The sequence below is a fragment of the Ovis aries genome, chromosome 10, assembly GCF_016772045.2.
Source record: "Ovis aries strain OAR_USU_Benz2616 breed Rambouillet chromosome 10, ARS-UI_Ramb_v3.0, whole genome shotgun sequence".
Lineage (NCBI taxonomy): Eukaryota > Metazoa > Chordata > Mammalia > Artiodactyla > Bovidae > Ovis > Ovis aries.
In genome coordinates, this window is record NC_056063.1 from 21,732,204 (window position 1) to 21,756,874 (window position 24,671).

General features: G+C 42.6%; 3 protein-coding genes across 11 annotated transcripts in view; 1 reads left to right on the top strand and 2 right to left on the bottom strand.

Moving 5' to 3' along the window:
• The window catches only part of ATP7B (ATPase copper transporting beta), a 76,282-nt gene extending 71,874 nt beyond the window's left edge, over positions 1 to 4,408 (bottom strand). For 2 of the 4 annotated variants that reach the window (XM_060394020.1, XM_042254610.2), the window contains exons 1-2: positions 4,080 to 4,309; positions 3,654 to 3,758 (exon numbers count right to left, since the gene is read on the bottom strand). In XM_060394020.1, the coding sequence (XP_060250003.1) occupies positions 3,654 to 3,707 (54 nt within the window). In that variant the 5' untranslated portion in view covers positions 3,708 to 3,758; positions 4,080 to 4,309. Of the gene's footprint in view, positions 1 to 3,653; positions 3,759 to 4,066; positions 4,310 to 4,340 lie in introns of those variants that run through there. The other 2 variants (XM_060394019.1, XM_042254611.2) reach the window with 2 other exon arrangements.
• A 308-nt stretch (positions 4,409 to 4,716) lies between these two features.
• Positions 4,717 to 17,951, top strand: ALG11 (ALG11 alpha-1,2-mannosyltransferase). 2 transcript variants are annotated; one of them, XM_012184513.5, is made up of 5 exons: positions 4,717 to 4,781; positions 8,344 to 8,577; positions 11,221 to 12,152; positions 14,577 to 14,888; positions 16,480 to 17,951. In XM_012184513.5, the coding sequence occupies exons 1-4, from the start codon at positions 4,738 to 4,740 to the stop codon at positions 14,867 to 14,869; spliced, it is 1,503 nt and encodes a 500-aa protein (XP_012039903.1). In that variant the 5' UTR covers positions 4,717 to 4,737; the 3' UTR covers positions 14,870 to 14,888; positions 16,480 to 17,951. The 2 variants fall into 2 exon arrangements, with proteins under 2 accessions (XP_012039903.1, XP_004012140.1); XM_004012091.6 differs by having other exon boundaries at positions 14,577 to 17,951.
• Positions 14,390 to 24,671, bottom strand: part of NEK5 (NIMA related kinase 5) — a 66,732-nt gene continuing 56,450 nt past the window's right edge. For all 5 annotated transcript variants that reach the window (XM_042254769.2, XM_027973579.3, XM_027973577.3 and 2 more), the window contains 2 exons: positions 20,632 to 20,731; positions 14,390 to 19,973 (listed from right to left, as the gene is read on the bottom strand). In XM_042254769.2, coding sequence (XP_042110703.1) covers positions 19,703 to 19,973; positions 20,632 to 20,731 — 371 coding nt within the window. In that variant the 3' untranslated portion in view covers positions 14,390 to 19,702. The remainder of the gene's footprint in view (positions 19,974 to 20,631; positions 20,732 to 24,671) is intronic.

Consider the following 24,671-nt stretch of genomic DNA (forward strand, 5'->3'; position numbering starts at 1 on the left):
ATGGATGAACGAAGACTGTGATTTGCTCACAGATGGAATCTACTCCCAGTATAGATGCTGTGAAGACCCACTGAAATGACAAAAAAGGATTCAGAATGTTACATAAACTTTATCAAACTAGTTGATCAAGTCGTGGCAGGGTTTGAGAGGCCTGACTCCAATTTTGAAAGTTCTCCTGTGGGTAAAATGCTATCAAACAGAGAAATCGTTCATAAAAGGAAGAGTCAATCAGTGTGGCAAACTTCACTGTTGTCTTATTTTAAGAAATTGCCACAGCCACCCCCAACCTTCAGCAAACACCACCCTGATTGGTCAGCATTCATTAATGATGAGGTATTGACCAAAAAAAAAAAAAAAAAAATGCTCAGACTGAGGGTTGTGAGTTAAGTTTCATGTGGGCCTACAATGAGATAGCTCTGAGGAACTGCGGCACAGTGCGGGGAGTCAGTATATATATATGATTTTAGGGACGGGGGATACATGCAGTTAAGCATACATCTTTCAAGAAGGTTGCCTGCTGCCAGTCACAAGGAGCAGAGGTCTCCACTAACGATTTTAGTGTTTTCCTAGGTATGAGAAGATCCAAGAAACTGGGCTCATAAAATCTCCTGAAAGTATCTAACTATCTGAAGGCCTGTTCTGCTAGTTTTCTGAGAGCACAGAGTACCTCATTCCTGATCTCTGCCCTGAGCTCTTTACAGGGTATGCTGAAGGGCAACGGTTGCAGGGGCCAGTGACTTCATACATGTAGAATCATGTGGCGAGTGACAATTCTTAGCTGGTAGTGGCAAGACCCTCCACTGGCAAAAAGGTTATTACTCATTGAAGGCTCAGATGATGGTTAGCATTTTTTAGCAATCAAGTTATTTTTAAATTAGGATGTGAACTTTTTTTAGACATAATACTATTGTACACTTTGTTGTTGTTGTTGTTGAGTAGCTCAGTCGTGTCCAACTCTTTGCGACCCCACGAACGGCAGCACGCCAGGCCTCCCCGTCCCTCACCATCTCCCAGAGCTTGCTCAAACTCATGTCCATTGAGTTGGTGATGCCATCCAGCCATCTCATCCTCTGCAATCCCCTTTTCCTCCTGCCTTCAATCTTTCCCAGCATCAGGGTCTTTTCCAATGAGTCAGCTCTTCGCATCAGGTGGCCAAAGGATTGGTGCTTCAGCATCAGTTCTTCCAAAGAATATTCAGCATTGATTTTCTTCAGAATGGACTGGTCTGATCTCCTTGCAGTCCAAGGAACTCTCAAGAGTCTTCTCCAACACCACAGTTCAAAAGCATCAATTCTTTGGTGTTCAGCCTTCTTTACAGACAACAGCATGGTGTAAACATAACTTTTATATGTACTGGGAAACCAAACAAAGCCTGTTTGCTTTACTGCGGTGGTCTGAACTGAGGCCACAGTATCTCTAAGGTATGCTTGTACTGAAACAAACTGTCAAATAAATGGTGAAGACAAGAAAATACCTACATCAAAAGGTTTTATGAGGATTAAATGAGCGTGTACAGAGAGGAATAGAAAGTGCTTCAACACAGTGCTCAGCACATAGGAAGCTCAATGATGTTGGCTGGCAGCATTATCAGTGGAATCCAGAAGAGGGTGAGGCATGGCATGAACAGAGACAGTTACAGAGTTTCAAGAAGAGGCAGGTCTCGAGCTTGACCTGGAAAGATAAGGATTTTTTTTACTGGACAGAGCAGTACGGGCACCCTAAGTGTTCTAAGTCTCCTCTCCTCTACGAGTTGCCCCTCCCCCACAGGCGCTCTCCCTGCTCCTCCATTAAATGCAGAGTCATCCCAGTAAGAATCAACTATTGAGCAGCCTCTCTCTGCCCATCCATAGTCCATTTTTCCTTCCTTTCTACACAACCAGGGCCTAGATGAATTTCACCCCCAAAGGGAGGCAACAATGCTGTCCAATGAATTTCAGCAATCTGTAGGAAAGGCACAGTCTACTCTTCATATCAGCAACCCTGGCCTAGGCGTCTATCCTGGGCTTCCCCCGTGGCTCAGCAGTAAAGAATCTGCCTGCAACGCAGGAGATGCAGGAGACCTGGGTTCAATCCCTGGGTCAGGAAGATCCCCTGGAGGAGGAAATGGGAACCCACTCCAGTATTCCTGCCTGGAGAATCTCTTGGACAAGGGAGCCTAGGGCGGGGCTACAGCCCATAGGGTTGTAGAGAGTCGGACAGGACTGAAGTGACTAAGCACAGGTATCTATCCTAGAGAAATACTCAAAGGTCAGCATGAAAAATCACATACAACAATGTCCACTACAGCATGATTTGTGAGAGAGAAAAAACAGAAGTCCTGCAATGCCTGAGACCCAGGTTCAGATCCCTGGGTGGGAAGACCCCCTGGAGAAGGGAATGGCCACCTACTCCAGTATTCTTTCCTGGAGAATTCCATGGACAGAGGAGCCTGGCAGTCTACAGTCAGTCCATAGGGTCACAAAGAACTGGACACAACTAAGCAATTAATACTAACAAATATTCTAAAACTGTTAGGGGAAGCACACTGATTGAAACCACCCACCTTGGCCAGGCACCATAGTAACCATTTGCATGAGTTATTTTATGACAGGAGATCCTGATAAGCAACAGGGAACTAATAAGCCACCAACAACAGGAAGAGTTCAGGAAAGGTCTAAAGGAGACATTGCTTGTCCGTCCACTTCCCAGAATCCCTCTCGCTAGCATCCATCTTGGCTGAGCGATGCGTGCACCACCAGGAAAGACTCTGAATTAGAATGATTGGTCAAAGACCACCCGGAAACTAATCCCCTCACCATAAAACCCAAGACTGTGAGCCACATGGCAGAACAGTTCTCCTGGGTTTCCTTACCCTACTGCTCTCCACCCGGGTGCCCTTTCCCAATAAAATCTCTTGCTTTGTCAGCACATGTGTCTCCTCGGACAATTCATTTCCGAGTGTTAGACAAGAGCCCAGTTTCGGGCCCTGGAAGGGGTCCTTCTTCCTGCAACAAAACCACATACACAAGAACCTAAAAGATTTCTCTGGAGATATAGATATGCATTAACATAACAGATATATGAACACCACTGCATTTCCTTTTCCAAAACTGTGCCTGAGAAATGATAAGTTTTCAGTAAGTATTTGCTGAATGAATGAAGATCTGTGAATATGAGCAGAAAAACACTGGAAAATAGATTTGCTTTCCGTGCTAAATATTTGTGTCCTGTTTTTAAGAGACCACACTAAAATTACTTGCATAATTTAAATGAACTCAAAATAGTTCTTCAAAAGCAAACGACAACAACAAAACACCACCGCAGGACCTGGATAGACCATGAAGGGGTCGACGCATCAATTCTTGAGGACCTTTTCAGGACAGCTAATTTACTTGAACTGGGCAATTAGGGATCCTACAGAACAAGTCAGCTCTCACTTTACCTCTCCAGCATCAAACTCCTCAACATCCGACGAAGAGAAAAGTGTTGGGTTTTAAACTGTTACTGAAAACCAGTTAATAGCACGCCCTTTCTAAAGGGTGTTCTCTAACAAACCACGCGCCGAGGAGCCTCCCCCGCGCACACCACGCGCCGAGCGCAGCAAGGATGGTAGGTGAGCGCCGAAGGTCCTCCAGGCAGGTGTGCGCACACAGCACCCGGGGAAGGTAACTCACTCTCCGACTGGCCTTTTCGCGATCTATAATCGGTCTCTCCTCCTCTGGCTTCATCTCGCGGAGGAACTAATTTCTTCTGTGATTCAGCCCGGAGCCCAAGGTCACCTGGTCAGGGGACAAGAAGCGCGGTGTTAAAAACCCAGGGAGAGGAGGAGCGCCCCGTGGGTGGCATCCTCGTGGTTCGGTTCTAACCCAATCCGGCACCTGCATTTCAGAGGAGGAATCTGCAGCTCGACCCCCACCGGCTAATTCAAACTTGCGCGCCACTCCCCCTGGCCCTGGGGGGCGCCTGGATGAGAGCTTGAGGGGAGGGTGGGCCGGAGACCCTCACCCACACCCGGAGACGGGCCTGTCGGTGCCCGAGTGTACTCGGCCGAGCTGAACCCAGGCGGGGCGGGCCCGTCCCCCCTCACCGATCTCCGCTACCTCCTGGACCGGTGCGCTCTGGCCTCGGTCTGTCTTCAGCCTTGGGCGTGTGCCAAGGGAAAGAAGGAGCCAGGGCGAGCCGCGTAGACCCGAGCCGGAGATGCAGATCCCCAGGCTCGCCCACTGCCGGCCGGGAAGGTGCGGCGTGGCGGGGGTCACAGTCGGGTCCGCTCTGCGCCAACTCCCTCTGGGGCTCCGCGCCTGACTCCAGGGCGCCGCGGATCAGAAACGCTGCAGCTGCTGCGGTTGTGAACTCCGCACCTGGAAAATCGATCCCAGACGCGCAAGAGCCTCCCATTGGTTTCCGACCAGCGGCGGGACTCTAGAATAGGGGCTGGGGCACCCGAGCGGGGGTTTCGGTGGGGGAGGGGGCCGAGGGCGGGTGCACCGACTGTCCATCACAGGCCACGCCCTCCCTATGCCCAACTCCCCCCACGGCTCCGCCCACGAGGGGGCCGGGACCCAGGGCGCCACGCGGAAAATTTGTCCACTCCCCTGGAGATTCTATTGGCTGGAGGGCCGTGGGAAGCTACTACCGGCAACCAATTGAGGTGCACAGTCGGCCCCGTGTGGGCGGGCGGAGTGCCGCAAGGTTCCTCAGGAGCCAATAGAGAAGAGGAACGACGAAACGCTTCCTGAGTTCGAGGGTCGGCGGAAGATGGCGGCTGCTGAAAAGGGCTGGTGCTTGTGTGAGTTATTGAGGTGAGGAGCAGGTGGTGTGGGCTCGCAGGCGTTTTCGGTACTGAAATGCTACGTATCTGCCCAGTGTGACTAATGTGTGTGGGCAGGGGCTTTCCTTGTCATGAATTTAAGCTATTTTCTCAAGGCCAGTGAGCATTCCCTTTGGGGTCTTGTGTATACACGAGAAGGTTGAGTTGAAGACTCGGTTTACCGCGTTTACTTTCACTGCCTCACTGCTCTCTGAGAGCTCGCTTTCCCTTTGCTTTAGCTTTTCCTTTCTCTTGCGTTCGCTCCAGTTAGTCTGTTATAAAGTATTCATATTCGTTCCTCATTTTCCTTTATGATTGAGCCACGAATTCATTCTCCATTCTGTCATGCTCTTTGGTGAAGAAACCGGATCTTCTGTTGTCTTAGTTTGCCGTCTTTCACTCATCCAAACTATCATTGTTAACATATGTCATTTTAATGTCAAGTTTATGTTGAGTCCTCGTCTTGATTTTCCTTTGATTTCTTTTCTGATTGATGGAAATGTAGTTATATATTTTCTGTGTGCTGTGCTTAGTTGCTCAGTCGTGTCCGAATCTCTGGGAGCCCGCCAGCCTCCTCTGTCCTTGGGGATCCTCCGGGCAAGAATACTGGAGTGGGTTGCCATGCCCTCCTCCAGGGGATCTTCCCACCACAGGGATCCTACCCAGGTCTCCCGCATTGTAGGCGGATTCTTTACTGTCTGAGCCACCAGAGAAGCTACCTTTTTGTCTTTATTGTATAGATAATATATTGTGGGGTTTTTTTAGTAGAAAAGTTAGGAAATAGATGTGCAAAAAATAAGTCTTCAGAAATGCTACAATCCAGAGATAACTATTGATAACATTTTGATGAAAAACTCCCAAACCTTTTCCCCACGTTTGTTGTTGTAATACTATTGTATTTTGTATGTGTTGACTTACACTAATAAAACAGATGACCTAGTATATTCTATCTACACAGCTCTTTTAACGCCTATGTATTTCTGTTCAGGTTGAAAATTTATCATTAATATGATAGCATCTTGAATAGCAGTGTATATGTATTCTCTCCAGAATTCAGGTATTATTTCTTTTTCACTTTTGTCCCCCGTACTTCAAATTCTGTAATGATTATTTAAAACATTCCAACAAGAAAGTCTATTTTCAGAGCCTTCATATTCTTCTCTGCTATTTGAAATATGCTTAACTCCCTGCTTTGCACATGATAATGACTAAATAAAAATTTGCTGAATGGAATGGCTCACTGTTGATTATACTTACCTTTTTAAAGTCTTGTGCTTGAATATGAATAAATATTTAATGACACATTTTAGTTATATTTAAACAAATTCTGTGTAGGTAGTTTTGATGTACAAGTACGGTAGGATGTTTGATAAATTTCTTAATAGAACCTGTATGTGTGTCTTTGAAACTAACAGGTTGAAAACAAAAGAACTGGGTTAACTTTAGTGATTAATATGATTCTTTTCTGATGGTAAGTTAGTTCGGTTTGAAAATCCTATCACATTTATTTTCCCACTTAAGTCATTTAAGAAAATGTCATGGAAATCTTTGGATTCTGAGTCAGCAACATTTTAAATTAAACAGCTTCTTGTCTTGTCCTGGGAAAGGAAAGCTAACTAGTTAAGATAATATTGCTTTCCTGAACTGACATATTCCAAACATTGTGGCCAGTCTTACCACGTCTGTCAAACTTTTGTCCATTCTTCCCAGCAGTGGTTCTTAAATTGTGGTTCATTGTGGCTCGTAGGCACCTGAGAGTCCCTAAGACCCTTTCAGCAACTCCTCTGGGTAAAAATTATTTTTATATAATGTTAAGATATAATGTTTAGAGGACACAGTTTCTGTTTTGTTGACATTTGCACTGATAGTGCAAAAGTCTTGGTGGATAAAACCACTACTTAGCACAAATCAAGGCAGTGTTCTCAAACCGTACTAGTAGCCATTGTGTTTTTCATCTCCATGCACTTGATAAAGCCAGTTTTTCTTTAAAATGTCCTTAATGAAGCAGTAAAAATTATTAATTTTGTTAAATCTTGAGTACATACCTTTCTAATATTCTATATGACAAAATGGATTGAACACATAAAGCACTTCTCCATACCAGAGTGAAACAGTTGTCTTAAGGAAAACCTCTTGTATGACGTCTACGTTGGAAAGTGAAGTAGACATACTTTTTAGAGGACACAGTTCTTATTTGGAAGAACAACTGACAGACAAACCATGATTCCTTTGACTTGGCATTTAGTAGGTATTTTCTGAAAGATGAAGGAATTGATTCTTGCTTCAAAGAAAACAAGTGACTGGGACTCCATGGCAGTCCAGCGGTGAGGACTCCACACCTCCACTTTCTGGGAGTGTTCAGGGATCCTCAGGCTGCATGGCAGCTAAGAAAAAAATAATAATAATAAGTAACAGGTTCAGAAACATTTAGGGAAGCAGTGGTTTCAGGGGCATGTAAACAGATCAGACATGGCACTCAGAATAGAACTGGAGACATCTAAGTTTCCTCTTCCCTCAAAACTTGTTCTACTTGAGGTGAAGTGAGAGAAGAAAAATGATTTAGTATTTCACCAAACTTTGAACTGTGGAATATTCAGCATTTGGAAGACATATTGCTTTGGATTACATGTTGTCATCTTGTGGTCAGATGCCATTCCCAGTCATATCTTGTTTAGGTTAATAATTAAATTTATTTTAATCCTTTAATACATATACTGAATTAGGAGAAAGATGGATCAACATTGATTTTTACTGCTGATTAAAAAGAAAAAGTACATTGACTTGCCAGCACTCTGTGGAATTAAAGGGGACTTGCACTTTTGTACATTGACTTGCCAGCATGCTGTGGAATTAAAGGGGACTTGCACTTTTGACATTAGATATTCTGTAGCATTAGAATTTTAATAGCTGTGTATTTTGTTAGACTCATAAGCTATAAAATTTTCTTTCTTTGCTACTAATATATAAAACAGTTATGTGAAACTAGACTTCAATTTGTAGCCTCTGATTTTTTCCTATTATTCTTTTGATTTATTTATTTTTAATTGAAGGAAGTTGCTTTACAATGTTGTATTGGTTTCTGCCATACGTGAATCAGCCATCCGTGTACATATGTCCCCTCCCGCTTGAACCTCCCTTCCACTTCCCACCCCATTGCACCCCCTGGGTTGTCACAGAGCACCAGGTTGAGCTCCCTGCATCATACAGCAAATTCCCACTGGCTGTCTATTTTACATAGGTAACATATATGTTTCACTGCTGCTGCTGCTAAGTCATGTCAGTCATGTCTGACTCTGTGCGACCCCATAGAAGGCAGCCCACCAGGCTCCCCCGTCCCTGGGATTCTCCAGGCAAGAACACTGGAATGGGTTGCCATTTCTGTCTCCAATATATGTTTCACTGCTCTCTCAATTCGTCCCACCCTCTCCTTCCCGTGCTGTGTCCACAAGTCTGTTCCGTATGTCTTTGTCTCTATTGCTGCCCTGCACATAGGTTCATCAGGACCATTTTTTAATGACATGATATCCATTTTCACCATTCCCCTCTCGTTTCAGGTTTTTTTATTCATTAATCTTCCCCTGGCTATTTGTATGTGGAACTTTGTTTGTGTGTTTACTTATTATTGTCCTTTGGAGACTCCGACTGCTGCTACAGAGAAAGAAAAAGTCAGCGTCATCTAGCAAAACTGGGAAACATCAAACGGTGATTGCATTTTTCCATCCATACTGCAATGCTGGCGGAGGAGGAGAAAGAGTGTTATGGTGTGCCTTAAGGGCTCTACAGAAAAAGTAGGTATGCATCTTCCTTAGCTAATTTGGTATATTATTACTGTTTTTAAAAAATCATTACCCAGAATGTGTCTTTTCTGGTACCTTATTCCTAGCCTGGGATTCCTTTTGTAAACTATTCTTTAACAAGGAAACACTTCTTTCATACGCCGACCTATCTTTTAAGATCCTGTTGAAGGGCTTCCCTGGTGGGCTAGAGGTTGAGAATCTGCCTGCCAGTGCAGGGGTCACAGGTTCAGCCCGTGGTCGGGGAAGCGCTCACGTGCTGTGTGAACTAAGCCCTGTGTGCCGCAGCTTACTGAGCCAGTGCTCCAGAGCCCCCACGCCACAAGTGCTGAAGCCCACGTGCCTGCAGCCGGTGTTGTGCAGCAAGAGAAGCCACTGCTATAAGAAGCCCGCTCACCACAAGGAAGAATAGCGCCCCCCATTAGCCGCAGCGAGAGGAAGCCCATGCGCAGCAGCTAAGGCCCAGTGGAACCAAAAATGCGTGAATAAATAAATCTTTTTTTTAAATATCCCATTGAATTTATCTTTACCATTGATACGATAAAGAAACAGAAAGTATCTGCCCTTTTATGGCGTAATTTAGTGGGGATAACTGGTCACCTTGGGAGAGTATGTGGAGGAGACCGAATAATAAACAGAAATTGACCAAATACTATGAAGTGTTCAATACTTTAAATCCGAATACCTTTAGTCAGTGGTGATACACAGCAAATATTCTCTATGAAAGCATCTGATTCTGATTTTCATATCATTACCACTTGGATAGTCTTAAGTAAGGTACCATGTTATTTAATAGAAAGAATTTGGTTTTACACATCTTTTAATGTTTTAGGCTTCCTTCTCCCCACTCCAGTTCCACAAGAAAAAGCATAGCAAAACACAGGTTCCATTATTGTTTTATCATATAAGGAAGACTGTTATCTCTCCATAGTGACCCTACTTCCTGGCACATGCCCTTCATTCAGTTTCAAAGTCCTCATGAGTAATGCCCTCAGCTCTCTGTTTCTCCACTGTAAGCCCCATCTTGGCTTCTCGCCACCATTTCTGTGTGTCCTCTGCCATCTCCCATAAATCCCTAAATGCAGAGAATTTTCTTAAATCCTGTTATTGATCCCCACCTCCTTGAAGCCTTCCCTCCTCTGGCCCATGCTCTTCTTCTTGGGACAGTGTGCATTAGCCTTGTCTCTGGATTGCTGAGCTCAGCGCAGTGGTCAAGTGTCATGAGATGTGTACGCGTACTCCCCAGTGGCCCTGTTACTCCTCCAGCTCACTAACAAACAAAAAACTCAAATAATGAGTACGACATGGAAGATACTTTTGCATCTTTCTCTTGCCACTTTTTGTCTCTCATCCCTCCCCACCCCCCTCACACATACTTTGCTCCAGCCTACTGAACTCGGGGCACATACCTTTATAAGATTCCTTGCCTTTTCATCTAGTGTTCCTATTTTTTCCTGAAACAACCTGTTTCTCCTTAGTTAATTCCTACAAATCTTTCCTGACTCGACACAAGATCCAGGACACTGGATTTTCAGTCAGTCTCCCCATTCTCTATATGACTCAGAGAATAGTTGTAAACGCAACCAGAGTGCGGCCAAAGTGTTAAAATCACAAGAGGGTATTTTTCTGTATTTTCATTATATATAATTGTGATGCAGGCTCAAGGCCCAGCTTTTAAAACCTTTGTGCATTTCTCAGATTAAAACCCTGAGTAAACGTTACATGGCAGCCTAGATGGGAGCAGAGTTTGGGGAGAATGGATACATGTGTTTGTATAGCTGAGTCCCTTCACTGTTCACTTGAAACTGTCACAACATTGTTAATTAGCTATACCCAAGTACAAAATAAAAAGTTAAATAAATAAATGATGAGACACACACAGAAAATCCCTGAGTAATGCTTTAGCATTTCTGATCCTATTTAAAGATACTGTGCTGTGCTGTGCCCAGTCACTCAGTCATGTCTGACTTTGCAACCTCATGGACTGTAGGCTCCTCTTTCAATGGGGATTCTCTAGGCAAGAATACTGGAGTGGGTTGCCATGCCCTCCTCAAAGATACTTTTAGTGAATGTTAACTCTTGTTTATAAATATTTTATTAATATTTCACTACCGGCTCAGTGGTAAAGAATCCTGTTGACAATGCAGGAGATGTGGGTTTGATTCCTGGTTCAGGACGATCCCCTGGAGAAGGAAATAGCAACCCACTCCAGTATTTGCTTGGGAAATTTCATGGACAGGGGAGCCTGGCAGGCTATAGTCCTTGGGGTCGCAAAGAGTTCAACATGACTGAGCACAGGCTAAATCACCATTTTAATACTGAGAAAGTTGTCGAAATAACATTTTTGAACATTTCTTAAGAATGAAAATGCCTCATTTATAAATGGGCTATTTTGTTGATGTCTGCTGTATGCAAAACTCTTAGTAGAGGGAATAGCAAAGAACTAGAAGTTTCCTTTGGAAGACTAACGTTTTAGTTGTAGGGCAGTGAAAGACCCAGGTAGAGTGGAGTCATAAAATCAGTGGAAAACATTTTTTTTAGTCTGAAAATAAGCTTCTTTATGATCATGAGAAAAATGATGATCTACAATGCTTTGCTGTTTTCACCTAACCTACTGAAATTCTTACCTTATTTTAGGTATCCAGAAGCACTTTATGTTGTTTATACTGGCGATGCCGATGTCAGTGGCCAACAGATACTGGAAGGCGCATTCAGAAGATTTAACATCAGGTTAACTCGCCCAGTGAAGTTTGTTTTCTTAAGGAAGCGCTACCTTGTGGAAGATTCACTCTATCCTCATTTCACACTGCTGGGCCAAAGTCTGGGATCCATTTTTCTGGGCTGGGAAGCTCTAATGCAGTGTGTTCCCGATGTTTACATTGATTCAATGGGCTACGCTTTCACGCTTCCTCTGTTTAAGTATCTAGGTGGTTGCCGAGTTGGAAGCTATGTTCATTACCCCACCATCAGCACTGACATGCTCTCCGTCGTGAAGAATCAGAATGTGGGATTTAACAACGCAGCCTTCATTACCAGGAATCCTTTTCTCAGCAAAGTAAAGCTCATCTACTACTATTTATTTGCTTTTATGTATGGGCTTGTTGGTTCTTGCAGTGACATCGTCATGGTCAATTCTTCTTGGACACTGAACCATATTCTCTCGCTGTGGAAGGTTGGGAACTGCACTAATATTGTTTATCCACCTTGTGATGTGCAAACATTCTTGGATCTTCCCTTACATGAAGAGAAGGCAACCTCAGAACACTTAGTGGTTTCGATTGGCCAGTTCAGGCCTGAAAAGAACCATCCTTTGCAGATCAGAGCCTTTGCTAAATTGTTGAATAAGAAGGAGAGTGAATCTCTCCCTCCACTTAAACTTGTGCTCATTGGAGGTTGTCGTAACCAAGATGATGAACTCAGGGTAAACCAACTGAGAAGGCTTGCTGAGGACCTTGGAGTTCAAGAAGATGTGGAATTTAAAATAAACATTCCATTTGATGAGTTAAAGAATTACTTGTCTGAAGCAACAGTTGGTCTGCATACCATGTGGAACGAGCATTTTGGGATTGGTGAGTTTGTGCTGTAAACAGTTTGTGGTGGTGCGATGAGATAACACATTTTCAGTGGTTTTGAAAAAATAATACTACTCTGATTTCATCCAGTCCTCAGTCTCTTCCCGGAGTCCACCAAGTTTGTTTTCCTCATTTGAGACCCTGTAAAACATATTCCCTGTTGGCTCAGACGTTAAAGAATCTGCCCACAGTGCAGGAGGCCTGGATTTGATCCCTGGGTCAGAAAGACCTCCTGGAGAAGGGCATGGCAACCCACTCCAGTATTCTTGCCTGGAGAATTCCCTGGACAGAGGAGCCTGGTGGGCTACAGTCCATAGGGTCACAGAGTCAGACATGACTGAGAGACCTAACACAAAACATTTAACCAATGATAATATTTTTTGACCACTCACTGTATGGTGGTTACTTTCAAGGTCTTTACAAGTATCTGATTTAATCCTCTCTAGAACTTTACTTGATAGGTATTATGGTTATTTCCATCTCATCAACAACACAGAGAGGGTTTAGAACTTGCCCAGTCCCACAGTAAGAGAAGAGGGCAGATTATAATCCAGACAGCGCCTGCTCTTAACTTCCACATTTCTCTCCACACTTCACCCCGTCTGTGTGCTGGTTCAGATCCCTGGACCTCATCCTAGCCTCCCACCCAGGGGCCACATCAGGATCCCTGGGTGGGTGCAGGCGGAGGTTTGGTAAAGCCCCTCAGGTGATTCTGTGGTGCCCCAGGAGCCAAGAACCCCTGTCCCCAGGTGGGCTCTTCCCAGTCACTTTTGATTCTTTTGTTGATTCTGATGGTTCTTTTATTCATTATTTGATGCTGTTATTGGAATGGCCTCAGGTGTTGGGTTTGGACAGCCGTGTGATGGGTGAAGACTTTCACCCAGAGAGGCAGCTGAGAGCAGAGGCCGGTGAGGCGCTGAGTTCAAGCGCGTGGAGTGGGAGTTGGCTGAGGGGCGTGTGCGTGTGTGTGCGGCCGCTGCAGCCTGTGTGAGCCTGAAGGAAGGAGAGGGGCCTAACCTGGGAACGCAGAGTGAGGAGCTGTGCAGTGAGTGACCGCAGCCCTGTGGCTGTGGCCGGGGTGGCATAGGAGAGTGTGGAGAGCGAGAGGCTGCCCGGAGTGTAAGAGCGACAGGTCACAAGTTGGCAGAAGAGCGGCCAGCAAAGAAGAGGGGCCTGCCAGGCAGAGCAGCCATGGGAACCGCGGGAGGGGAGGGTGGAGGGAAGAAGCAGAGCAGCGAAGGGTTCAGTGCTGCTGAGAGGCTGGGCGAGACGAAGACACGGTGGGCTTCACCGTGGGTCAGGGCGGTGTCAGTGGAGCAGAGGGCAGAGGGCTGGGGGCGGTGAGGGAGCCCTGAGTGCAGGTGAGCCGGCGGAGCTGGTGAGCTCAGACCACGCTGGCCCCGAGCTGCCTGCCACACAGAGACGGAAGGAGAGACAGTGCCAGGGGAGGACGTGTGACCGGGAGAGAGGGCTGGGTGTGTGTGCAGTCGCTCACAGGGGACTGCTCTCACAAGTGTGAACTAGCTTAAGTGCTGATAGGAAGGGCCAGTAGAGAGGGAGAAGTGAAACTGGAGAGAGTAAAACTGATTAGGTCAGAGTCTCTAAGACTTTGTGTAAGTACAGAGGAATGGTACTCAGCCTTGAACAGAGAATGGTGTAATTCATATTTTTCAAATAAGAGTTCAGATCAAAGCATTAGCAGAAGATTCTGTTCTGTAGAGATTCACCAGTGTTGAAGAGAGTTGTGGTGGTTCCATTTCTCTCCTGTGTGGCTGGGATGATAGCAGCTCTGTACCCTCCTTTGAAGTAAGAAAGCAGTCACCTCAATCATTTGCTGAAGGGCTTAGTTCTCTCTAGAAACGGATAAGAAAGGCAGGCCAGGTTTATATCCTCGGCTATATCATTGGCAGAGACTAACCAAAACTTTGATGTAGTTCAGCGCTGCTTTTGGGCGCACAGTTCTGTCTAATTTGCCGGAAATCCAGGCAGTAGCATAAACACCAGCCTCACTTGGAATGTGTCCCTAAGGTGGCTCACTTTCCCCCTTTTTTCTCCTAGTGCTGTAACTTGAACTCTTAACATACTGGGGTTTTTTTAAATCTTTTTTTTACCTCTTTTATCTTTTAATACCTATTATCTGCCATCTTGCTAATAACGTTCTCCAGTCTTGTTTTATTATCTGAGACAATTCTTGTGTCTACTTGTCTGTTTTAATAAAGAACAAAGCAGCATTATTGTGAAGCCTTGAAAACTGAAAAACTTACATTTTATTTTGCACCAGAGAAGTTAAATGAGTAAATTTGGAAAGACACAGACATTTACTTAACTTGCTCGAGTCTTTTGAAATTTGTAAAGGGCTCTGCTCCTCCTTGTTCTATGAGCACATTCAGAGACTTAAAAGACGTGGTTTCTGTTCCTCAGGAATTGTTGAGTGTATGGCAGCCGGCACGATTGTCCTCGCACACGATTCGGGGGGCCCGAAGCTCGACATTGTCGTTCCTTACCACGGCGAGAGGACTGGGTTCCTGGCTGAAAGTGAAGAGGGCTATGCTGAAACTATGGCCCATATTCTTTCCATGTCTGCAGAACAGAGGCTCCAAATCAGAAACAGTGCCCGTGCGTCCGTAAGCAGATTCTCCGATCAGGAGTTTGAAGTGACATTCCTATCGTCTGTGGAACGATTATTCCAAAAATGCCACACCTGTACAAATTAAAGATGTTTTGTATAAAATGGTTAGATACTTTCATATGTAAATACTTTTCTGAACTCATTCCTTGTTGTGATAAGGTTAGGCTTATCCTGACTCTTTTGAAAAGACCCTGATGCTGGGAAAGATTGGGGGCAGGAGGAGAAGGGGACGACAGAGAGGATGAGATGGTTGGATGGCATCACCGACTTGATGGACATGAGTTTGAGTAAACTCTGGGAGTTGGTGATGGACAGGGAGGCTTGGCCTGCTGCAGTCCATGGGGTCGCAAAGAGTCGGACACAACTGAGCGACTGAACTGAACCGAATTGATCCTCGTGCAAGGCCCTTGCTTATCTATAAGCAAGGCCCTCAGCAGTATGTACATATAGCCAAGGTATTTATTTCAATGGAAAAAGGCAAAGTTACCTAAATAGTAACTTATATAGTTTAAATGTAAAAATTTTAGATTAGAGTTTGGGCTCAAATTCTGAAAGAAAAGAAACAATTTTAATTTTGGTATAATCCATTATTTTAAAAATTCTATTTGTCAGGTTACTTTAGAAACCAGGAAAGAGAATTTCCCTTTAGAAAAAACAAATGTTGAAAAAAAAAATGGATGACTAATAATTGATTAGCACTTTAGAATTGTTCTGATATGTTGGAAACACAAAAAAATTCTGGTACATTTAAATTCAAACAATATTGTGGATAAACTTTTTGAATACCTCTAATGATCCTTTAAAAGAACAAAAACTTTAAGCAGGCTTAATCATGTTCTAAAAGCAGATAGTCAAAAGACAGGCTGACTGTGGTTGCTCTATGGGTGTGCCTGGGCATGTAAGTAGTGCTTTCCATCACTAGGTACTTGTGAAAATAATTTTCTCTTTAGTCCTGTCAGTGTGTTTTTACAGCCCTCTCATTATCCGTTACCATTTTCACATCCCAGAGGCTACAAGTCCGCTTTTTAAAGTCATCTAAGAGGTCTGAGTCAGAACATCGCGACAAGTTGTTTTTCAGATGGTGATGATGTAAGATGGGGAACCGTCCGCATGGTCTCTGTAATCAGCATCATGCATTGTAAGGTGACGAGGTGGCAGTTTGCACAGAGCACTGGACTAGCAGGAAGGGTAGCTGGACCTGACCTCAGCTTCATCATCTACAAACATCTGACCTTTTGACGCAAAAGCTGCTCCCTAATTTTTCTGAGTCTCAGCTTCTTTCACTGTAACCTGGAGATGTATTGGCTGTCCTCACTGCCTTTCATAATTGTAATGAAAACACAAAACACAGAAGGCATGTGAAAAATTGTGAAGTTACTTTAATTAAAGGTAACTGTGGTAAATATCTTCTGTACTCCTATCTTTATCAGCGCATTATGACCCTAGGTAAATTCTTGTTACTAAGCCAGTAACTAGGAATCAGTATAATTTAACAGGACTTCCATCCTGAATAACTGATAACTAGCATGGAAAAATGAATATCTGTGTGTGCAGATATGGTTATTGAGAGCTACAACTTTGAGCATTTGCTCCACACATAATCAGTTCCTTCTGGTTCAGTGAGCTGACCTCCTTCACAGTCTGACACATCTCGGTCTTAGGGGCATGTGAAAGAGGTAAACTTTTCCTTTCCAGTCGCCTCCTGTCCACTCATGGAGCCAGCCAGCTTCATTATCTGCTTCGAGTTACATCGCTGACGTGTTGTCTGCCGGCCGTCTTCTGTCATCAGACCAAAAAGCACCGAAACAGAGTCCAGGCATGGTGACGTACCAGAGTGGCCTTGTGCTGGAGACTGTTCAGTTTAGAAGAGAAAAGCTGGTGGGAACTGGAGCCGGAAGGAGCCCTGCAAATTCTCTAGTCTCGTTTCTCTTATTTTCAAATTTACAGACAGGAGCGAGGTGAAGAACTTCAGTTCCATCAGCATCCCAGAGCTCGTTAATGACAAAATCAGGATTACCACCTGGATGCAAAAAGCTCAGTGCGTTTTCTTCTCTTACAGCTCTTCTTTGAGATAAGATCCATGACCATTGCCCACGCAGCCTACCCATCTACCCAGGGAAAATCATGGGACTAAAGAGAAAATGGACAGAGCAAAAGTAGAGGATGTATTAAAGGAAGAAAGGATCCTGAAATTTCACAAAATATTATTCAAACTCATTTCTTCAAAATGATCTTCATTTATCACAAACATATCACTGAAACTGTAATGCACGTATGTTAGTAGGTTCTCTTTCAGTGTTCCTAACGCAGTACTAAATGTTTGTTTCTGAATACCTGACATGAAGAATGACAGAGCAATATATCAGCTACTGTCTGTGTGGAGAAACTGAGCGACTTTTAATTCCTATAAGATGTTGCTTTCCAGTGGTCCAAACATGCTGTTTTGAACCCACAGCACTGGTGATTCACATTTCATTTCTAGTTGTGCATAATAAACTTTATTAACATATTCTTTGTATAGTAATCTAGTTGTATCTTAAATATGATATAGATTTAATGGATATAAAATCTATTTGTATCTACGTACGATTGAAAGAAGTAGTTTTATTATCTTTCTTTTCCCAGTATGGCACCTTTATAGTCTCCCAGTTCACGTAGTCTCCCGCCCCTCACGTAGTCTCTCAGTTGTGAATTGTTTGTTACCCACTGAAATGGCAGCCCACTCCAGTATTCTTGCCTGGAGAATCCCATGGACAGAGAGGAACCTGGCAGGCTACAGTCCATGGGGCTGCAAGAGTCAGACACAACTTAGCGAATAAACCACCGCCACTATTTCCAAGTACCCATGCCAAGAATATTTTTTAAACAGAAAAAGTTTTTAAAGGCAAAACAAGAACTGTCTTGTCTCGTGTACCCACAAGAAAAGTAGGTTGTCAGGTTTAATTGATTTTTTTAATGAGTATTTCAGACCTGTAACATACTGCAGAGCTTCATATCCTTTAATAATTTCCAGGATAATTTCCAAAGTCATATTCTAGACAAAATTATGAGATAGGGGCCAGTGTGATTATCAGTGCTTTCAGAATATTTGTGTATTGTATTATACAAATGTGCCCTAGACTCCAGAACTATGATATGAATAAATTAGTGAAAGTGTGTCTGCTAAATCTGTCAGTGGGTACTATGAAGAAGTTACTTTCCACACCACTGTATATAAAATACAGATAACTAATGAGAACCTACCATATAGCACAGGGAACTCTACTCAGTACTCTACAATGACCTATATGGGGAAAAATTCTTAAAAAGAGTGAATTCATGTTTATGTATAGCTGATTGACTTTGCTGTACAGCAGAAGCTAACACAACATTGTAAAACAACTATAGTAAAAAAAAATTTTAAGTTACATCCATTAAACCACAACAAGAAGCTGTGCATATTTCTAGAGTCAAATCCTGCCCCTGTGATTTACCCTTCGTCTCCACTATTCCTCTGCTGATTCTTACCCTCTTTCCCCACCCTAATTAAGGCCACCCTTGGCTTTAGAGAAGCATCAGTTCCAGTAGCCTGGCGCTGTGTGCTCACTTGGATCATACATAACTATTACAAGACACTTAGAAGGGAAGTTAAGGGTTGATATACTTCTTGGTATCATTTAAAGAATGATCAAGTTGATAGATTCATACATAGTTACTGAGACACATGAATTTTCTAACAATTCTGAAGGCATGCAGGTCTGATCAATAGTTTGTTTTTTGGTTCGGCAATGTATCAATGTGCCATTTTAGTTTTACTTTCATTAAAGACCAGATATTACGGTCAGAATTCTACCGCTTAGCTATAACCACTCTGTCCTTCATAACAGCAGATACAATAAATCAGAGTGTCTACTACGCTCCAGACATAGGTTCAACACTGGAATTGTTATAATTAATACAAAAAAAAGTTGAAGTCTAGGTTCCTGTCTCAAAGAGCTTACAGTCCTAATAAGAAATTATATTAGTTTTTTCAATTAAACATTTCTGGCACTGGGCTAACTGCTATATATAAAAAAGACCATCATGAAAAATAAAGACCAGATATAGTCCCTGCCTTCCAGAAGTTTATACATTTGAAACTATTAGAAAATAATTCAGTGAGACACTAAAATGATTCTTTGGTACACAATTCCTCTCCTTGCTCAGTTACTTACTTCCATCAGTGTCAACATCAGCTTCAAAAAAGCATATTCAGTATACCCTAAGAAATGTCAGAAATCATGGTTTTATAAAATAACATTATTTTAAATGAATGAATCTATATTTTCTATCACTAACAAATGACTGCAAACTTGGTTAAAACAACAAAAATGTATTATAGTTCCATCAGTGAGAAGTCTAAAGTGGATTTCATGAGACTAAAATCAAGGTGTTGGCAGGGCTGCATTCCTTGGCATGAGGCCCCTTGCTCCATCTTCAAAGCCAGCAGGATCGAGCTGAACCATCCCCTCAGCTGCCACCTCTCTGGTTCACTTCCTCTTCCACCTTCAGAGACTCTTGTGCTGACACTGAGCCCATCTGAATAATCCAAAATAACCTCCCTATTTAAGGTCAGCTAGTTAGAAATCTTAATTCTACCTGCGATGTTAATTCCCCTTTGCCAGGTAAAAATATATTCACATCTTTGGGTGTGCTTGGGGTGGGGGGAGTCACGTTACTATGCTGACCACATACAGAATCTGAAAGATTTCTTAATAGAAATGTTAAAGTAAAAATATGAATTTCTACATTCAAAAGTTAGTCCCACTGTCTAAATTGAGAGAAAAACTAATAAAGCCTTGGGATTACTGGAAAACCCTTACAATAAATGAATATTTATGACTTGTTCCCAAAGAGACACTTAACACATACAAACATCATTTAAGAAAAAGGTCAACAATCACAGTTGAATATTTTGACTGTTGGTTGATATTCCTTGATCTTCGTCACCAATACAAATTTTGTCATCAGATGGAATAAAAATACTCTCCAAACCTTCATTTAATTCTGAATATTTCTGCCTGCCTATCCCCTCTGTTTCTTCTAAGTTTCCAGCATCTTTAGAAGAACTAGAAACCTCTTCTCTTTTTTCTGCCTCATTGAAAGTAGCCAGTTTTTCCAGAGATTCTACTACTTCATTTCTCAATTCATCTTCAGATTCTTCAAAATTTCTGAAATAATAAAACAGTAAAAATATACTTTGTGGTATCAAAACACTGATGAAGACGTGAAAATATGTCCCTTCTTGAGCCCCAATCCCCAACTGAGCAATATTAAAGTTGCTTTTTCAGCCAGGTAATAAATTGTTTATCAGTCTGGTTTTTCTTAGGATGATTAACATCCAATGTTGGGAGAATCAATATTTTGTTAAGTTGGAACTGTGTTCTACAAACTTTATGATACTTATGAATATCTATTAAACTCATGTTTAAAAGAAGAGGTAGGAAGAGAAAAAAGATAATGAAATGTCTGCCATATATTAAGCCCTTCCTATATGCCAGTCACTGCCCTAAAGAACTTCCCATATACTGTGTTTCATCTAATAATAATACTTGAGGTAGACATTATCATCATCAATTTACAAAGAAGCTGGGCTCAAAGAGATTTTGAAAAAGTGCCCAGGGTCTCGCAGCTACTACCCAGAGACCCACCCCTTCTGAAAGGGTAGAAATCGGACACGACTGCGCGACTAACACACACACGCACACACTGGTCTCCTTAGCTGAGTCTTTGAGGCTATCTTTGATGCTTCAACAGCAGCATTTTAACTTTTTACCATTTTGACTATATTCTGTGCTTCATGCAGGCCTCTGTGAATGATCGACTTACGTATCATCATCGTCATCAGATCTTGGATCTGGTTGTCCTGCATCTACTTCGATGTCAGAGGCCACTTGCACCTTCCCCTTATCTTCTTTCAGTGATCCCACTGTTAAATAAATGACAGAGATGAAAGCATCCCAGCCTATACACCTCATGAGGGGCATGCACCTAGAGTCTATACTGAACATCAGCCACAATGGTAAAACCTTTGAATAATTCCATTAAGGCAGAGAATAAGACAGATAAAAATGGACAGCAACTATTCCACATTGTACTGAAAGTAGTAGGCAACACAAGAGAAGAAAAAGGAAGTGAGAGAAATAATGATCAGAGATGAAGAGACAAACTAACCCCACTTTCAGGGTAGAAGTTTGTATAGAAAATTTAAGGAGATCTTGGAAAAACGTAAGACTTGCCAACATTATCTGTGCTCAGTCATGTCTGACTCTTTGCAGCCCCATGGACTGTAGCCCATCAAGCTCCTCTGCCCACAGAGTCTTCCAGGCAAGAATACTGGAGTGGGTTGCCATTGCCTGCTCCAGGGCATCTCTTCAACCCAGGGATCGAACCCCTGTCTACTGCATGGGCAGGCAGATTCTTCACCACAAGCGCCACCTGGGAAGCCTGCTCACATTATTGGACCACCCTTCACTGTTTGGGGGCTTCCCTGATGGCTCAGAGGGTAAAGCGTCTGCCTGTAATGCAGGAGATCTGGGTTTGATCCCTGAATCAGGAAGATCCCCTGGAGAAGGAAATGGCAACCCACTCCAGTATTCTTGCCTGGAAAATCCCATGGATGGAGAAGCCTGATAGGCTACAGTCCATGGTGTCGCAAAGAGTCGGACACGACTGAGCAACTTCAGTTTCTCTTTTAGTGTTTTTATACACAGTATTCAGCTTATGGTTACAGTAAATCACTGATGTCTGTAGGGAAAACCCAAAGCACATACCCACAACTTTATCTTTTTTTTGGTGAGGGTGGAGGTGAGGGGGTGAATTCATTGTTGTTATTTAAAGTGTACTTTCGTTCCTCTTGGGGAAAAGATTAGACTGAAGATAGTAAAATATTTCATTTCTTTACAGGAACCAGCATCCCCTCAACAGCTCTAAGATTTCAATGATTGTAAGGTACACTTATTTTATACACTAATAACAAAGAAAACGTTCCCAATAAAATGGCACAATGTTTTCTTAGCCCTTAAAATTTATATTTTATAAATATAAATTACTATAAGAACTCTTTTAGTCTTTCTTAAGCACATATCTGGAGAAGAGAATGGCAACCCACTCCAATATTCTTGCCTGGAGAATGCCATGTACAGAGGAGCCTAGCAGGCTATAGTCCTTGGGGCAAAAAGAGTCAGACATGAGTGAGCAACTAACATTATACTACTACTATATAAGCACACATCTTTAACTTTATGTCACTCTGGTATATTCATAAAAATGAAAATATAAGGTGGAATTAAAAGCAAAGATATTTTTGTAAACTTTTACATGACAACCCATGTATATGCTCACAAGTTGAAATTTCACTGCACAGTATTTACCTATTTTTAATGAACCCAGTTCATCCCAAATCACAGCTCATATCACTTCCTAAAGTGCATTAAATAAATGAAGTAGATTCATATATCTCATTTATGAGTTAGTCTGGCTACTAGAACAGAGTATTCTTCTTGGTACGGGAATCTGATAGTTTTACTTTCTTGTCTCAAGAAGGCAGTTTTAGGAGGCCCTTAGTTTTGTTTAACAGGATAGAAGAAAGGATGAAAGGCTGACTACAGAAATGGAAATCGGCTGTTATCAAGATGTGCAACTATGATGTTACCAAGGCAACTGTGTACCCGGAAAACTGACACCAGAAGAACAGAGGCTGCCTTCCCACCAAGGACTCCCTGGGAGTGGCTAAACTATAAACAAAATTCCTGACCTGAATTAATTATGCACATGTTAAAAAAAAAAACTTATCCTCCTTAAAATAGTGTAGTTTTTACTAGTAAGATTCATTTAAAAGGATTTTATAAAGTCTTACTATTTTAAATTTTCAAAATAGGACACAGAGACATAGAGAGCAGACTTGTGGTCCCAGTGGGGGAGGAGATGGAGGGATAAATTGAGAGAGAAGCACTGAAACATATATTATCATCTGTACAACAGCTAGTGGGAAGTCGCTGCATGGCACAGGGAGCTCAACCTGGTGCTCTGGGTCAGCCTAGACGGGTGGGATGGGTTGGGGGTGGGAGGGAGGTTCAAGAGGGAGGGGATATATGTATCCTTACGGCTGATTTATGTTGTGGTACAGCAGAAATCAGCACAACATTGTAAAGTAATTATCCTCCAATTAAACACAAACTAAATAAATTAGGGCTAATTAAACATGTACTTGATAATCTTTCCATTTTAAATGGAATTTAGAACAAGATGCATCAGAGGAGTTTATTTTCAAGGAACTGGATGTTTAAGCCTAAGATATGACAGAAGATATATGAATTGCAGTTAAATGTATGACAACGAATCCATAAATGCCTTTATAAATTGTGTCTATTATACATGTAATCAAAGGTATTAGAATTTACACATGCAGACAGTCTTCATAAAGAGTCTACAGAACCGCAGGAATAATTTTCAATGTTGTAATTTCCTTATCCAGCTTGATGGCAATACAGCCATTGACAAACCCTTGCCTTTACATAAAGTGATAGTAAAAATTATGCTGTGGCTGTATTCTCACTCACAGAGACACGGTCACCTACTAAGTTCTGGACATGGTAGCAGGCACCACGGATAGAGAGTCAGAGTGGGGTGGTGATCAAGACAAAGCCCTCAGAAGCTTGTAGCCTAGGGAGGAAGAAAGCTATTAAACAGAAAATCAATGTGAACTTGATTTTTATGATCAGAGAATTAGTGTCTTGTAGGATACGAAGCAGGGAACCCAAACTCAGATGAATACAAAGGAGACATGCCCCGATATTTTCTCAAGCACTTAAACCAGTGGTTACCTAAGACTCCCTGGTGGTCCAGTGGTTAAGACTCTGTGCTCCCGATGCAGGGAACCCAGATCCAATCCCTGGTCAAGGAACTAGATCCTGCAAGATGGAACTAAAACCCAGCCAGACAAAAGAAAAAAAAAAATTTTAATATTAAAAAAAATAAAACAGTGGTTCCCTGTCAGTGGTACACAGGCAGTAATTTAGCTGAGATCCAGGTTTTTCATAGCAATCAATAAAAATTCAAATAAAATCACTACTACATCTTCTTATGGCCTGAATTCACATAATAAATATAATAAGGAAATGTATTTCATGCACTTAACCAATATTTGAGTGTGCATGAATTTCAGTGTGACACCGAATAAATGTGGAACTGTCAGAGGTAGCTAAAAGAAAACTCAGAGAGACGGTAGACAGATTGGAGGAGTTACAGAAAGCTTAGTAGAATTTTTTGGATTAAAGGGAAGCATGTCAATCAAGTTACAGGCTCTTGAATTCATTCATCCAAATTATTAACTTATTAAGAATCTTCTATATTCCAGGCACTTCTGCCAGCTCTGTCTGGCAGTACAGGGAAAAGTATGGAGGGAAGGGTAACTGCTGATAAAACATCGCTACAGAAGTGAGCAGGAGTTCCATCAGAGAGGAATCTTAAGGGAGAATTACTCTGGCAAAGGAAGGAAGGCTTGCATTCTCAAACAGAAGGAAGAATAGTTGAAGACAAGTGCCAGGGGCTCTGACGTTCGTTGGGAGGGGCCATTTGGTCTTAAAGGTGCTTAGAGTCTGCACAATCTGGGTTTTATCTGGAGGGTGAGGGAGAATCTTTTGCAGGATTTAAAGCAGAGAAGAGACTTGGTCCTTTTTAGTGTCAATATTATCTGGCAGGGGTGCAGTGTGCGTGTGCGTGCTTAGTCACTCAGCTGTGTTAGACTCTTTGTGACCCCATGCGTGAATCACAGTCCACCAGGCTCCTCTGTCCATGGGGTCTTTTCAGGCAAGAAAACTGGAGTGAGTTGCCATTTCCTTCTCCAGGGATCTTCCTGACCCAGGGAT

Bases quoted from the DNA above. Each gene is read 5' to 3' on its own strand.
- ALG11 (XM_004012091.6), top strand. From the start codon at position 4,738: ATGGCGGCTGCTGAAAAGGGCTGGTGCTTGTGTGAGTTATTGAG. The intron at 4,782-8,343 runs GTGAGGAGCAGG...CTCTCGTTTCAG, and splicing joins TGCTTGTGTGAGTTATTGAG to GTTTTTTTATTCATTAATCT. The intron at 8,578-11,220 runs GTAGGTATGCAT...ACCTTATTTTAG, and splicing joins TTAAGGGCTCTACAGAAAAA to GTATCCAGAAGCACTTTATG.